This window comes from Mobula birostris, chromosome 31 (genome assembly GCF_030028105.1).
Source record: "Mobula birostris isolate sMobBir1 chromosome 31, sMobBir1.hap1, whole genome shotgun sequence".
Taxonomy (NCBI): Eukaryota; Metazoa; Chordata; class Chondrichthyes; order Myliobatiformes; family Myliobatidae; genus Mobula; species Mobula birostris.
The window spans coordinates 14,501,654-14,518,322 of record NC_092400.1 but is presented as its reverse complement, the minus strand read 5'-3'; the positions used below and the strand labels follow the sequence as shown (position 1 = coordinate 14,518,322).

Here is a 16,669-nt window from a genome sequence, read left to right as displayed (position 1 = left end):
AGTAGTGACGACCAGAGTTCGTGAAGATCGGCCATGACTGAGTGGCACCAGGGCCCATTTCATATAAAACTGTGTCTAGTCCCAGTTCCTAAGTAGTAACATCCCGAGTTGACTTTATTTACTGAGCCATATCATTTTAATGCCAACCTCATTGCTATTCCTGGTTCTTTTTTTAAATGAAAGCAATTGGGCGTTTATACATTAATCTCGCTATCATCCATTTGGCACCTCGGCTTCCTAGTTGTAGGGGCTCGAGTTTAGGAGGAATACAAAAGGCTGTGATTAACTATACGAACTTATTTTTTTAAACCGGTAACTGAATTGACAGAAACTAGACCAAGATCAAGTGCTTGCAATGGCCAGCTTATGTGTAACTCTAAAGCACAGTGCAAGTTATTTAGGAGTGAATGAGGGAGTGTTTGAATGTAAGAGGTTGCTTTCTGCCTCCTACCGTCCATATCCAATCGCTGGATGATCACCTCTAGTTCCACTTCATTCGGCATGTAGCCCAGAGATCGCATCGCCATCCCCAGTTCCTGCTTCGAGATAAATCCGTTTCCATCACGGTCAAAGACTTTAAAAGCCTCCCGAATTTCTGTAGGGAGGAACTAGGTTTAATTAAATTTATACTGACGTTAATATATAGTAAGTTGATTTATAATATTGTGGTTATGCAAAAGTTATTCTAATGTCTGGGAAATACAGACACAAGCCCAATATTTCGCGTCGTTTTCAATCGATATTTTCAGTGATCTTGCTTTGGAATACCTATGCAAGATTCATGACTAAACATATCGCTCTCCTCAACATTTACCTGTGGAACCAAATCGTGAAGGTGATCGTGACAAAATTTTCAAAGTCGCCAGGGACTTCATGAATAACTGCAATCTTTGCTGTATGCGTTTAGCAGCAGGTTGTTTAAAGGGGATACAGACAGTGCACGAAACGCTCTCATCAAAGTTATCCAGAGCGGAAATGGAGGAACGAGAAATCCCAGCAGCAGGTTCGCACACTGGTACAGGAGCAGTTCGCGCGCCCAGATGTTCATCTATTATTTGCCTCTAATTTCTATAGATTAATTGAGAGGATGCTTGATGTTTAAGGCTGAAGACGGCAAGCCTTGAAGTAAACAAAAAGTGACCACTTCAGTTCTAAGGTGCATTCTGAACGGATTAATCCCAAGAATAAAAACAGTTAAATACAACCTGCAAGAGAAAATTGTCTTTAGCCTTGCTCCCCACCAATAGCAAATGAATACTGTACTAGCTGACGCGCGCTGAATATCAATGCTTCGCGTTGTAGCCAAATACACGACTCCTCGCGCCGAGATCTTCCCTCCTTCAGTAATCCGTACGCATTCGTGGCAGTGTCTAACTTGGGGGGTGGGGGGCCTTTCTCTCGGTATATCTTTCCCTATCTCTCCCTCACCTGTCTGCCTCCCGTACAACAGTTCCACAGTCAGATTCCTGTGTTTTAACTACAGAAAAGAAAGACCATATTCATCTGTGGCACGGTTTTGGGTGGTGACAGACCCGTTACCGCAGCTCGGTGATCTAGCATAGAGCAAATATGTCACTGCCCTCACAGGTAACACGGCTAAGACAGAGACGAATAACACTAACCTTCCAGTTCATCCTCAGGTATGTCTATAGGGTCTTGGTTGGAGAGAATATCAGGGATCGTGTAGATACCCCTGTACATTAAAGTCGCTGTCACTGGGTGCATAGGCATGTTGAATCTTTAGATCACAGAGGTGCTTCGCCCGGATCTTCATAAGGCGAGTTTGAGATTCCCGTTCCTCTCGATCAGTTCCAGTGAAATGGCACTCGGGAACCAAGGGTAAGACATGATGCTCCGGCTTTAGTATTTGCGAAAGGATCCGCGGTAAGACTCCATTCGTTTCCCTGCGATGTCAGGAGCTGCGAGCCCAGTGCCCCCCTCTCTGCCCGCTCCCTCACAGTCTGACACGTGGCCCCAGTCAGGAAAATTCTGTCTGACACTGAGGAGCAACCTGCAAAACGCCTTGGAATTCAGTCGGGTCACAGCCGGCGAGGCTGCTCCAGCGTCGAGACTCACTTGAAATGTAGTTAGGCTCCCGGAACGTGACGGTTCATCGCCGACAGCGGCAGCTCTAACCCTCCCCTGTCTTCAGACCATCACCCCGGGCATTGCAAAGCATGAATCATTCATTCCAAAATACAATTTATTTGCTCTCAAATTGACAGCGACCAAATCTTGTGCGTGCACCAATCCACTATTTGCAAACAAAGCACAACGCCAGATTTTAAAAAAATCACATCTGAATGTTCGTTTTAATTATAAATCTCAATCCAAACAGAAACCGGCAATCTGGCAATTCAGCAGGTTGAAGCGCGCCACTGGGACTTCGCCGGGGAAGACGGTATCAACGAATAAAAATGATCTCACGGGATCCAACCAGTTAAGTAAGGATGGGACGAGCGACCCTCGCCAGTCAAATACACCCAGTCGTGTCGACTCATTGAGGAACCGAAGGAGACATTGGTTACTGCTGCTTGCTTAATGCAAGAAACGCGCAACAACATGAAACTGAGCAACCTGTTCCTTCTCGATTCCACGAACTACTTACGACGCGGGGGTTAGAACCAGGCAGGTGACCATCGTGGACATTTAGGCTGCTGTGATCTTGTTTCACGTGTTGGGAATTTCCCGAAGGCTTAGACTAATGCCATCACCGCGTTGTTGATTTGCCGGCCTCAGAGATGGCCGGCTTTGTGTTGTCTCTCCACTGAATGGACAAAGCAATAAAGAAACCCCCTGATCCATTCTGCGGTTGAATATTCTCAAGTTCATTTGCTATGTATTTGGACGTAACGCACCAGTCCGAACATGATCTTAACAGGGAGCATTTTAGCTTTCTCGAATGTAAGTCCTCTAAATAAAACCGAAAGTAATGCCCTTCACTCTCAGCACATTTCTGTGCCGGGCAAAGTGATCGGAATAAATCCTAAACTTTCCTCCTTCCGCACGTTCCCCGTGAAAACCGCGGTCGGCTTATGACACAAATACGAGGACTCATTTAGTGAAAAATATAGTTGGCAGTTTCGCTGTTAAGTGAAACTTAAAGGAACTTTAAATAAATGATAACCAGGGACGCATTGGTCCATCTGCCATATGCGCGGACTGTGTGGCTCGGTACGGCGTTCTGCACCATGGCCTCCGAGGAACGCAGTTTCGTTCTGTGTTCATGTGTATGATTGAATGACAACTAAACTTGAAAATGAGGGTGATTATTATACATAAAAAGGATCCGAGACGGAAGGAATCGAGGCTTCAGAAGAAGGATGACCAGGCCTTGATATTTGTTGGAAAACTTGTTACGATGATGACGAAAATAATTGCGCGGGACACTCAAGAGGATCCATTGACACTCTGAACTCTAAAATGTGCACGAGTCATGCAATAGGTAAAGTAATGCTTAATGTACACGATTTAATTGTCTTGCAAAAATCCGATTATCTGCATGTGTACTTTTTGACACTGGTGATCTCAGGAAGGGTCGCGGTTAGCAACGTGATTTATTAATCATTTCCATCAGGAAACAAACTCAAAGAGAATCTAAGTGGTCTCTGCGAGCAGGGTTGCACAAACACAAGAATAAATGGAAGCTATCAGACTGAAAATAATTGGAAACAATGGCAAAATTTATAATTAAATCTCACATTACCCATAATTAGAAGTAAATTAGTTATCAACACAAGCTTCCTCTCAAAAATAAATGAAGATTTCCTTTATAGGTGCATTAATTTATTTCAATTAGGTGATTTGTGTCACGCCAGGCAGTGCTGCACACACCTTCTAATTTTTCAGTCCCTAATCTTCAGACTAAACAACCTGTGAGAATATTTTGAATGAGTTAAGTATTTTGAACACAACCAAATTATAATTCTTAAGACTGCCTTTATCCCTTCCTAACTGAACACTTGATGCAAGTGTATTTATATTTTAATTAAACATTTTGAATAGCAATGTTATTATCCGTCATCTGCTTGGATAATTAAGCCTTCACTGAATTAGGATTGTAGCATTTGAAAAAAAAGAGGAAAGGAACAAATAATTGTACAAATTCAGGTGGAAAATTTCTCAAGTGCAAGTTAACATAGGTGAAATTGCTTCAAGACATATAGCAACATGACGACATTCAGCCCTTCTGCCAACTTTAGCATTTGATGATTCCATAGTTATAAAGCAAGTACAGTGCCTGCCTTTGTACCACCATCATCCATTGATTTAGTAAATGATAAATGATCACTCTCAGATTTAAAATTAGCAAATAGCGAAGCTTCAGTTGCTATTTTCGGAAGAATTTCAAATTATGTGGACTTTATTAAACACTCCTCTGAGTCTCGGTGCTCATGGTTGGACGATGCCTCAAGTACTAAACTTTTCGTGAGGAGCTTTTCCCATCTTTCTGTCACTTTTCCCATTATGACTTAAAAACTTTGAGTCATCTGGAGAATCCAGCTGAAGTCTGTGGAATCTCTTCTCATGATGAACATTTGAGGAATGATACTGGTAAATCTCTGCTGTATTATCTCTAAAGCCAACACACTCTTCCCAGAATCATCCCGGATACTCCAGATGTGGTCTAATTAAAGCTTAGAATAGATGCACTATGCCTTCTACCCACTAGTAAATCTCTCGATGTAAGAGTTATCAGCCCATTATCATCTCAGTACCAACCATTTCATTGAATTATGTACATTGACCACAAACCTCATTAGATTTCCATTACTTAGAAAGCACTGTGTCATAATGGGGGCGCTGGGAGTGGGTGGACCCAAGTGCAAGACACAGACACTGAAGTACAAGGAACAGGACTAGGTAGTCAAGAAAGAAAGGGAAGTGGGGAAGAAAGGATGCTGGACTTGACACAGGCCCTGGGTGAGACAAGGATATAGGGCCTGGGCTAGGACTTGACTAGGATTGTGGAACCAGGACATGGAACTTGGAACTAGGAGCCTGCGCTTGGACTCCAAGCCAAAGACTGGACAAGGACCCGAAACCTGGGTCTTGACTTGGGCTCGGACCCTGGATCTGGGCGAGAACATGACGAGGCTTGGGTTCTTTGAGGCTAGGGTACTTCGAGGCTTGGGTACGGACTCCAAGCCAGAGACTGGGCAAGGACCCAGACTCTGGGACTTGACTTGGGCTCCGACTCCAGAATTAGGTGAGGACAAGACGTGGCTACAGGATGAGGAGTGGCAACAGGACTGGACGTGGTACTCCTGGACAGGACAAGGGAACCCAGCACGGGCTGGGAAAGGTACTCCTGGGCTGGGTGAGACACATGGACAAGACGAGAACACAAAGCCATTGCTTGGACAGGACAAGGTTCTTGGATCATGGCTAGGACTGGACGAGACCCCAAAGCCTTGACTAGTTGAGGGAGAGACAGGAATGCAGAACCTTGGTCAAAGGAGAGACAGGAACGTGGAACACAGAGCCAGGACCCCTCCTTGGAAACAGGACGTAGGGCCGGGACTCATACACAGAACACAGAGCTGGGACCCCTCCCTGGGTACAGGACGTAGGGCCGGGACTCATACACAGAATGCAGAAAACGACAAGACAGTTCCCAACACAAGGTAGCGGCAGATGGCCGGACCTACCTAGCAAAGGCGTGGACACAGACGGTTCCCAACACTACGAAGCGGCAGATGGCCGGACCTACCTAGCAAAGGCGTGGACACAGACGGTTCCCAACACTAGGAAGCGGCAAATGGCTGGACCTACCTAGTGAAGGTGTGGATACAGACGCTTCCCAACCCCAGGTAGCGGCAAATGGCTGGACTCCCTAGCGAAGGCGTGGATGCAGACGGTTCCCAACACTAGGTAGTGGTAAACAGCGGGACCTACGTAACGAAGGCATGGACACAGAGACAGTTCAAAACAAAAATAGACAGTTGCAATGCGCTGGAGGAACTCAGCAGGTCAGTCAGCATCAGTTGAAAAGATTAGTCGATGTTTCGGGCTGAATCCCTTCGTCAGGACTGAAGGAAGAACTTTGGGGGGGGGGGTTGAAGAATGCCGGTAGTTGAAAAAAACAGTAATTTGAAAGACAAAGGGGTGGGGGAGGGGAAGCAGGGAGGTGCTTGGCAGGAGAACAATGTGCAGTAGTAGAAGGAGGCGGAACTATAAGGGAGGTGATGTGAACTAGGGATAGAGGAAGGGAGGGGGAGGGAATTACTGGAAGTTGGAGAATTCTATGTTCATACCAAGGGGCTGGAGACTACCTAGATGGTATATGAGGTGTTGCTCCTCCGACCTGAGTTTAGCCTCATCATGGCAGTAGAGGAGGCCACATATGGACATATCTGAATGGGAATGGGAAGCAGAGTTGAAGTGGGTGGCTCCTGGGAGATCCTGTCTGTTGTGGCGGACAGAGTTGGTAGGGGGGGAAGGGGTTAGATCAGGAACAATCCAGCAGCCAGAAGCTGAATCCTGAAGCTATTTATGAAGCCAGCACAAACAAGAATCAGCTGCCTCAACGGAAACTGGGAAAACTGGAAAACCTGGAATAAGGAACATGGACCGGACCATGAACCAGAATGCAGATTTCACGGACTGGACCATGACACACTGCCCAAAGTATATAGTTTAGTTTATAGCATTTACCAATTTCCTCATTCACAGTCTGTTAATAGGTTTGTAATTTTATACTATGCCTATATTAACCTACCCTTAAAATGTGCCACGTTTGTAACGTGAGCTGGCTTGCTCAACTCATGAAGGTGAAAATCTTCATTTCAAATTATTTTGGCTTTAATGCACCCTGATACTTTGTGGGTACAGCCCGATTGACAATACATAACCCTTCGCTATTCCCATAAAGGCTCCACTGCTTATTTCAAGCATGAAGGCAGCTCCAAGGACAAAGTGATTGATGGCTAAAGCTTATTTGGAATCACAAGTGATTCTCAGGTAGAGTGCCCAATGGCACCTATTTCGTCACTGGATGAAACCTCCCTGGCCTTGTAATCCTAGGTAATCTACCAACCAAGTAATTATTGTCCTTAACATGCCTGGCAACTGAGAGCAGGTAGCTATCATGTTGAAACTTCTATGTTGACCATGCACCTGCAATTTATTTAATTTCTTCTGTACTTCTGAGTCATGGATCATAACCTATTCTTTTACTCCAAAATTTTAAGCATTCTTCTTTTATTTTCCACCCCTGATTTTACATCATTGCTTCATTTTCCCTTTCTCTTCAGTGCCTAGAGCACAACTGCGGAATTTTACTTTGTTCTCTGATTTCTGCTGTTTCAGAATTATTATTTATATTTCTTCTTCTACATGTATACAGCCTCCATTTAGTAGCTTGTAGTCTATGACAGCCCCGTTTGTTATTTCCATAAAGTCAGATGGGGGCATTTCAACACTCCCAACCTGCTGGAGGAACTCGACAGATCAGGCAGCATCTATGGAGAGGAATAAAGAATCAATGTTTCAGGCTGAGGCTCTTCATCAGCACTGGAAAGGAAGCAGGAAGAAGCCAGAATAAGAAGGTGGGAGGACAGGAAGGAGTATAAGCTAGAAGGAGATGAGTGAGAGAGAAAGTAGATGGGTGGGGAAAGAGGGGGACTGAAGTGAGTAATTAGGAGGTGACGGGTGGAAAAGGCGAAGAGGAAGGAATATGATAGGAGAGGAGAGTGGGCCATGGAAGAAAGGAAAGGAGGAGGAGCACCAGAGAGAGGTGATGACCAGGAGAGGAGGAGAGGAGGGGTAAGTGAGAAGCCAGAACGGGGAATGGAAGAAGAGTGAAAGCGGAGGTAAGAGATATTACCAGAACTTAGATATTACCAGCATGTTCATGCCACCACAGTTTAATCAGTTGAACTCTGAAAGAGGAGGCTGCTTAACTTGCACTTGAGAAAATGGAACTTTTCTTTACAACCTCACTTCCTCAAAGGCTCAGATAATAAACCTGATGACTTTTAATTCAGTGATAGAGTTGTACAGTATAGAAGCAACCCCTTTGGCCCAACTCCTTCATGCCAACCAAGACATCTATCTATGCTAACCCTATGTTTCTGCATTTATCTATCCATGTACCGATAGTTTTAAACATTGTGATTGTACTTGCCTCTACCACCTCCTCTTTGATATACTCAGTACCCACTGTGTGAAAAACCTGTCTTTCAGATCTCCTCACCTTATACTGATGTCACCTAGTTTTAGTCTTTCCTACTGTTAGAAAAAGATGGTGACTATCAATGACACTCATAATTTTACAATCCTCTATAACTTCTATTTAACTTGTATCGGAATATGTGGTGGCACTTGCAGACTACTCCCGGCATATCCTTAGGTTGGACTCATAGAGTCATAGAAAAATACAGCACAGAAACAGGCCCTTTGGCCCATCTAGTCCATGCCAACCCATTTAAACTGCCTGGTCCCATTGACCTGCACCTGGGTCATAGGCCTCCATACCCCTGCCATCAATGTACCTATCCAAACTTCTCTTTGGCAGCTCATTCCACAGTCTCACGCCCCTCTGAGTGAAGAAGTTTCGCCTCACATTCCCCTTAAACTTTTCACCTTTCACCCTTAACCCATGACTTCTAGTTGTAGTCCCACTAGTTGTGTTAGCTGTTAACGCAAACAATGCATTTCTCAGTAGTCTTCGATGTATGCTTGATAAATAGATAGACCATAGAACAGTACAGTGCAGGAACAGGCCATTTGTCCCATGATGTTGTTCCCAACCAGCTAAAAAGAAAATCAACCTACCCCAAACAAATCCCTGCTACATAATCTTCATATCCCTCCATCTTCCTCACATTCATGTGCCCATCTAGATGTCTCATAAAAGCCTCTAATGTATTTATTTCTACCGTCATACCAGGCAGCACATTCCACCACTCTCTGAATACAAAAAAAAACTTGCCCCTCACATCCCCTTTGAACCTACCCCCTCCCACTTTCAACGCGTGCCCTCTGGCATTAGACATTTCTATCCTGGGAAAAAGACACTCCCTGTCCACTCTGTCTGTGCCTCTCATAATCTTATAAACCTCAATGAGATCTCCTCTCAGCCTCCACCACTCCAGAGAAAACAACCCAAGTTTGTCCAGCCTCTCATGGTAGCACATGCCCTCTGAACCGGGAGCATCTTGGTAAACCTCTTCTGCACCCTCTCCAAAGCCTCAACAACCTTCCTATATAGTGGGAAGACCAGAACTGTATGCAATACTCCAGATCTGACCTAACCAGAGTTGTATAATCTGAATCATCTTGTAATCTTTGAGCAGAAGTTGTTGTGGATAGTCTATTGATATTTCTTACAACCTGCATCTTCATTTTCCAAAAAAATTCATTATGGTTGTCAAGCATTCAATTATTGCCTGTCTGATATGTTACTGAGAAGGCGGTGAAGACCCGTCTTCTTGAATTGCAGTGATTTAGACTTGTGGGAGCAGAAGGAAGAGCAAGGAATTTCCAAGTCAGGTTGGTGAGTGAGGGTTTAATACCAGAGCTTCTCTGTATCTGCTGCCGTTGTGATTCTTGGTGGTCGGTTGCAGTTTGAATAGCCAAAGCAAGGGATTATCTGAACACTTTCCAGTTACGTGCGTAGGTGGCAGAAAAAGTGAGTAATTAGCATGGTTGATGGAGTTCAGAAGTTCAAAGATCCATGTATGATTTATTATCAAAGTACATATTACGTTACCACATGCTGCATTGAGATTAATTTTTTTTACAGCTATTTGTAGGAAAATAAATAAATTCTTGGGCTGTTTTGATTGGGATAGTAATTGAGCTGAAGCTGCACCCCTTCAGAGCTGTGAGTATTTCACCACAGTCCTGACCTGCTTTGTAGGTGGCAGGAAAATTTCTGGGTGCAAAAGGTCGGAGCACAAGAGATTCTGCAGGTGCTAGAAATCCAGAACGAATCACCCTGAAATTGCTGGAGGAACCCTGCAGGTCAGGCAGCACCTATGGAAATGAATAACAGTTGATAATCTGGGCCGAGGCCCTTCCTCAGGACTAGGAAGAAAGGGGAAGATGCCCGAATAAAAAGGCAGGGGGGAAGGACAAGCTAGGAGGTGATGGGTGAAGTCAGGTGGATGGGAAAGGTCAAACGCTAGAGAAGAAGGAATCTGATAGGAGAGGAGAGTGGACCATAGGAGAAAAGGAAGAAGGAGGGGTGCCAGGAAGAGGTGATAGGCAGGCGAGGAGAAGAGTTAAGAGGCCAGAGTGGGGAATAGAAGAGGGAAATGGGAGGGGAAAAGAAAAAAATTACTGGAAGGAGAAATCAATGTTCAGGCCATCAGGTTAGAGGCTACCTAGACGGAATATGTGGTGTTCCTCCACCCTGAGAGTGACCTCGTCGTTGCGTAAGAGAATGCCACGGACCGATATGTCAGAACAGGAATGGCGATAGGAATTAAAATAGTTGGCCACCAAGAAATTCCTCTTTTGGCGAATGGAGTGGAGGTGATCATTGTCTAACTGCTCTTTTAGCCATAGTATTTAAGTGAGTGTCGAGCTGAATTTCTGGTCAGGAGTGACATCCCAGGATGTAAGTGATAAGGTAGGCTCTTGTTAAATTCTCTTTCTTAATGGAGACAGTCATTGCCTGGAATTGTATGGAGTGAATGCCATACTTATTTCTCAGTCAATGCATGAACATTCGTACTTTGCCGCATGCAGATCTGGGTTGCTTCACCTGTTGGAGCAGGTGGAAATGGAATTGACTCCTGTGCAATCATCAACAAGCCTCCTCAGTTCGAAACATATCATAGAAGAGGATTGAAATTTGCAACCAGTTCCGGTTTCCTCTGTGCAAGATGTGGCCCAGACTCGAGTGTTTTGCATTTTAGTTTAGCCAGAACTCTCTGAGATCACATTTGGTCAAATCTTGCCTTGAAATCAAAGGCTGTCAGCCTTTCCTCATCTCTTGAATTCAGTTCTGTGGCCTTTCTTTGGACTAAAACTTCTCTGTTGACTTTGACAGATGAACATATGTATCTGTCTCCCTCTAGCTGGTTTCTGATGGTTCAGATTGTGGTCTTCCTATGCTTTAGGTCAATAGGAAGTGTTTGGTTTGATGATTTCACTGTCATGGATACTATCTTTGCATTCTTGATGTACAGGACAAATACATACATCCAAGCAGCTCTTAAAATGTCTGTCACAAGTGGTAACATTATTGGAGAAATACAATCCCTGAAACTGAGTATGATGTTCTCCTAAGGGATTGTCTATTAGTGGGTGACTTAATCTAGAATGTTAGGGAGGATTCCCTTAATGAGGAATGCCAGTGTGTGACTTGGTTTAACATGGGGAGAATTCCTGAAGAAGTGTCTTGGCCTGAAACGTCGACTGTTTACTCTTTTCCATAGATGTTGCCTGGTCTGCCGAATTCCTCCAGCATTTTGTGTGATGCGTCATTATCTTCTGCCAGCTCCACCTTGGTTGGATGCCTCCTGGTCTGGAACTTCCCCCTTCACTTTACCCACCAGGGGTGACCCTACCAGGAGCTAAACTCCAAAACAGCATCTCTCTCGGGATCTCAGGAACTCACAAGACTCTCCGCCGCGCCAAGGTGACAATCCTTGGAGAAATAACATTACTGAGTATCCATCCAAAGTCGGGAAGAGGAATGTTGTCAAACTGTGTGGCATTTCCATCTGATAGATTGTCCTAATGCCTTTAAATTTCACCGAGTCTGGACCCTATGGAGAATTTTCTCTGCAGTCCATCAAACACTTCAGCTTTCTGTGACTGCGTAATTAGATGAATGATGAATTATGTATAAACGAATAACAGAATGATTTTTGCTGCAAACCAAATAGGAGTTCTGTCCCTGGAATCAGAATCCCCTATACTCAGAACAAACTATTAAGAAAGTGGTTGAATTGAACAAAGTGCAAACGAAATGCATTTAATCCCAATAATTCCATTTAGTGCAAGAATTGTAATAATGGAGAATTTTATCCATCTCAGCATTATTGTATTAGAGGAATGGGAACACAGCTGACAGTAGTTTCCTCTTCAAGAAGAGAAGAAGGCGCATGAAAAGGTTCAAGGTTTGTGCAGGAACGGATGGATGCTTGTGCTTATGTATATAAATGTTTGAATGAAGCAAAGCATTTTGAAGGAGCAGTCAGTAAAGCACATGGGATACTGGGTTTCGGAAAGAGTGGCATCACGTAGAAGGGTAGGAAGGTTATGTTGAACTTGTATAAAGCACTGGTTATCTATACCTGGAATACCACCTCCAGCTCTATCCCACACACTCAAAACAAGTATTGAAGGTCCCAGAGGAGGAACAATAGTTTAATTTAGTATCTGAAAATGTATACAATATACAGCCTGAAATTCTTACTCTTTGCAGACACGCATGAAAACAGAAGAGTACCCCAAAGAACGAGTGACAGTAAAAACCAAGCAAGCAATAGCAAAGTCCCTAAGGGAGACAATGATCTGCAGTACAACAATAACTAATCATTCACCCAACGTTCAACAAGCTCTCTCTCTCCCCAGTAAAGGGACAGAGAGGAGTCACACAGCGAGAGGGGAGACTAACAAGACAAAGAAAAAGCAGAAGTTGTTTCGGGGTTAAGGGATTGTAACTACAAGGTCACAATTCTCTTTGGAACTAAATGGATTGACAGTGAAAGGATGGAAGTATTCAAGATCATCAAGGCAGGGTAGAACGTCTGCCATGGTGGCATGGCTTGGGACATTAGAGTTCAACTACAGTGCCCTCTGTAAGGAGTTTGTACATTCTCTCCATGACTGCAGTGGTTTCCTTCGCACGCTTCAGTTTCCCCCGCAGCCCAAATTGTCCTGTAATTAGGGGTTAAATAGGTGGGTTGCTGGGTGGCATACTTTGTTGGGCAAGAAGGACCTGTTCAGTACTGTACGTCTAAAGAAAAAAACTACCCAAATAAAACAAATAAGCTTTTCTCATTCTTGAGTGATTCATAATTGGAGAAACAAATTTAAAGTGAAGGACAAAAGGTGATGAGGAGAAACTTTTCTTATGTAGCGATTAATTGTAACCTGGAACTCACTGCTTTTAAGGTTGGATTTTAAAAGGGAGTTGAACAGGAACTTGACAGAAAGTAATATAAAGAATGAGGGAGTGGAACTGATTATACACTTTACAAGGAGCTCGCCTGGACATTATGGGCCAATTGCTTTCCTCCAGTGAAATAATAATTCTATGATTCTGTGGTTCCATAAATTTTTAATTATGTTTACTGCTCAATAAGGAAGGGCCCATTTCTGGTTGTACCCCTCAGGACCGAGTGGATCAAGAGAAGTATAACTCAGAGTGGAGCATCCTGGAATAGTAATATTGTGATGCGAAGCGTAGATTTGTTATAGAGAAGACTAATCAGAATAGAATAAAAACATTTGACTGAAGGAGGAGTGATTCTTGAGAACTGAGAACGGAAAGTGAAAATCAAAAAAAGTGCAGGCATTGAAAATTAGAAGTAAAATCGGAAAATAACTGGAAGCTTCGGCAGCAACTGTGGAAAGAGAAACAGAGTTAATGTTTCAGGCTGAAGATGCTTCATCAGGACTTGGAGAGAGAAAACATCAGTTAATATTAAGCCAATGGAAGGATAGGACAAAGGGAATACTTCTGAAAGAGCGATGCCATGGTTGCCATGGTGATCAGCTATTGATGAAGCTGTCTGGTTGATAGATTAACGTGGGCAGTTAGACAAATAATCAAAAGAAACAAAGGCCGGAGTTGTAGGAAAAGCCCAGCAGATCAGGCAGTATTGAGAGAGAGAGAGAGATATATATACGTAACACTATAACTGATGGATATCCCACAGCAGCACAGGCCAGCTCTGATACAAAAAACAGAAAGTAAATTACCTCATGATATGGAATTCATAATTGTGTCAGATGAAAGATGAAATGCTGTTCCTCAAGCTGACATTGGATCACAACATAACAATGCAGAGCGAGTGTGAGCTGGAGAATTGAATTGGTAGGAAGCTCAGGGTCATCCCTGAGGACTGGATACAGGTGCTCTACAAATTCTTCCTGCATTGGTTACTTACTTGCAGAGGAAACTTCATGGCAAACATTGAATGCAGCACACTTGGGAAAAGTCCTGCTGCCTCATCTTTGGCAGGAGAATGGGATTCAGAGGGATAGTATATCTGCCATGATGAAATGGTGGAGCATACTCACTGGGCTGAGTGGCCTAATTCTGCTCCTATCCCTTATGGTCTTTGGTTTCCTGGATGGTGAGGAGGAAAGGGGTGAAAGAATAAATGTTGCATCTCCTGTGGGAAGGGGACTGGTTAGACAGGGAAAGGATCAGCCCCTTTGTCCCATGGGAAAGAGTAGGTGAAGGGAAGATGAGTCCGTTGGTGGAATGTTATTGAAGGCAGTGGAAACTGCCAAGGATAATCTGTTGGATCCAAAATCTGGAGTGGAGAATGAAGACCAGTAGAAGGAGAGGTGGTGAGAACAGAGGGAGGAGGAAGGGGATCCCAGATGGATCAAGAATTCTAAAGAGAGCAAGGGAATTGTGCTGGGGGTGAAGGCAGCAGAAGAAGTATTCAGTGTCAAGATGGGGAGATATGTAGGCAATGCTGAGGCTTCTGCTGAGAACTGATCACTAGGGATTAAGAAGAGGACGATCAGAGGACGGGGGTGCAGATCAGGAAGTAGGGAGGAGATCTGGAGAGGCATTAGAATTAAAGAGCTAGGGAAGTTCGTGATCTCTGATGTCTAAGAGAAGATGCTGAACATGGAGAAGAATTAGGCAGAACTGAGGACTAGGGCAACGCTGACACAAAGTGAGTTGACATTGTTGTAGGGAGACGTCCTGAGCATCCAGGTGCAGACCCACGCCACTACATGTGGACCTCAGGACAACACTAGAATGGTGCCTTGGGGATTGCGGGGCAGGTTGAACATACATGGGTTGCAGGTAGAGCCAAATTTTGAGGGATAAAGTTTCTGCAGGAAAGCACATGGGGTGAGCTGGAGCTGGAGACATTTGCTAAGGAAAGTGATGAGACTGCGGAAGTGAATTTTACTCAGCATTGTGTCAAACATTAGGAGGGAAAGAGAAGCTACTGAAGATAAGCAATGGAAGGGAGAGGGGTATTAATTCTGTCAGAGTGAAAGTTTGATACTCTGAGAAAAGAAATGAAATCGTAAAGGTTCTCTTCCCAACCAACACAAATTTCAATGCTGATTGGCTAGATTTAACACCAGATCATTGGGGTCTCTCCTCCTGCCAATGGAGACACTTACACCACACGCTGCATCCGTAAAGCAAACAGCATTATGAAGGACCCCACGCACCTCTCAGACAAACTCTTCTCCCTCCTGCCATTTGGCAAAAGGCACCGAAGTATTCGGGCTCTCACGACCAGACTATGTAACAGTTTCTTCCCCTAAGTCATCAGACTCCTCAATACCCAGGGCCTGGACTGACACCAACCTACTGCCCTCTACTGTGCATATTGTCTTGTTTATCATTTATTATAATGCCTGCACTGTTTTGTGTACTTTATGTAGTCCTGGGTAGGTCTGTAGTCTAGTGTAGTTTTATGTTTTTTTTTATGTAGTTCAGTGTAGTTTTTGTATTGTTCATGTAGCACCATGGTCCCGAAAAACCTTGTCTTGTTTTTACTGTGTAATGTACCAGCAGTTATGGTTGAAATGACAATAGAAGTGACTTGACTTGACTTGAGATTATCAATGTCAGACAGGCTTGCTCTGGTTAAAAATAAAGAAAAAGTGCTGTAAGTGAGAAGTAAAATCAAAAAATGTTAGAAATCTTCAGCAGGAAAGACAGCATCAATAGAAAGAGAAAGAGTTTGGGATTTAAAAGTTAGTTTAAATTGCAGAAGGGTTGGAATAAGGCAGGGCTGATCAGGTGAGCCAGGACTGCTATGGTGAAAAGCTGTCGATGAAGCTATATGGTTAATAGATGAGTGCGAAGTAACCTGAAAATGTGTCTCGTCTGGGTAAATGGTTCTCAAAGACAGAAAAGTAATGAATAATGGGCAGCCTTTAAAGTGGAAAGGGAGAATAATCAAAGCTATGCTTCTTTGTATGATTAAGGCATTAGTCAGTAGAACAAAGCTGAGAGAAATAGCTCATAATGGATATCACTTTGATAATGCAAGAAAGAATCAGGTTGCCTATAATAAAATCCAATTGCCTGTCCTGTTAATTCTCCATCCTGACCTCTGTACATTTCTTCAATGATAAGATAGATAGGCAGGCAGATAGATAGATTGATAGATACTTTATTGAGCTCGAAGAAAATTAGTGTCTCAGTAGCATTACAAGCGCACAGATACACAAATATTAGAAAGGAAGTACAAAAAATAAGTTACCTTAAAAATAAGACGCACAAATTTACAAGTCAAAGATGACAAGATTTACAAAATTTACAAGTTCACATTGATATGATGGTAGTGCAAGAATTAAGGTAATATTATACAGTAATGGGTGCACATTCACTCTGTCCAGATAAGAAGTGATGGTAGTATTGCACAGGGTGTCTACGATAGCAGGGTGTGGTAAACAGAGTTCTCGTAAACAGAGGTTAATAACGGTCTAATGGGAGGGGGTCATCACTTTCCTGGCTATAGGTTGACTCATTATAGAGTCTAATGGCCGAGGG

The 16,669-nt window shown here is 43.6% G+C and overlaps 1 protein-coding gene across 1 annotated transcript in view; it reads right to left on the bottom strand.

Moving 5' to 3' along the window:
- The window catches only part of LOC140190799 (calcium-binding protein 7), a 72,743-nt gene extending 71,012 nt beyond the window's left edge, over positions 1-1,731 (bottom strand). The window contains exons 1-2 of the mRNA XM_072247649.1: positions 1,623-1,731; positions 452-595 (exon numbers count right to left, since the gene is read on the bottom strand). Coding sequence (XP_072103750.1) covers positions 452-595; positions 1,623-1,731 — 253 coding nt within the window. The remainder of the gene's footprint in view (positions 1-451; positions 596-1,622) is intronic.
- Positions 1,732-16,669: the final 14,938 nt, after the last annotated feature.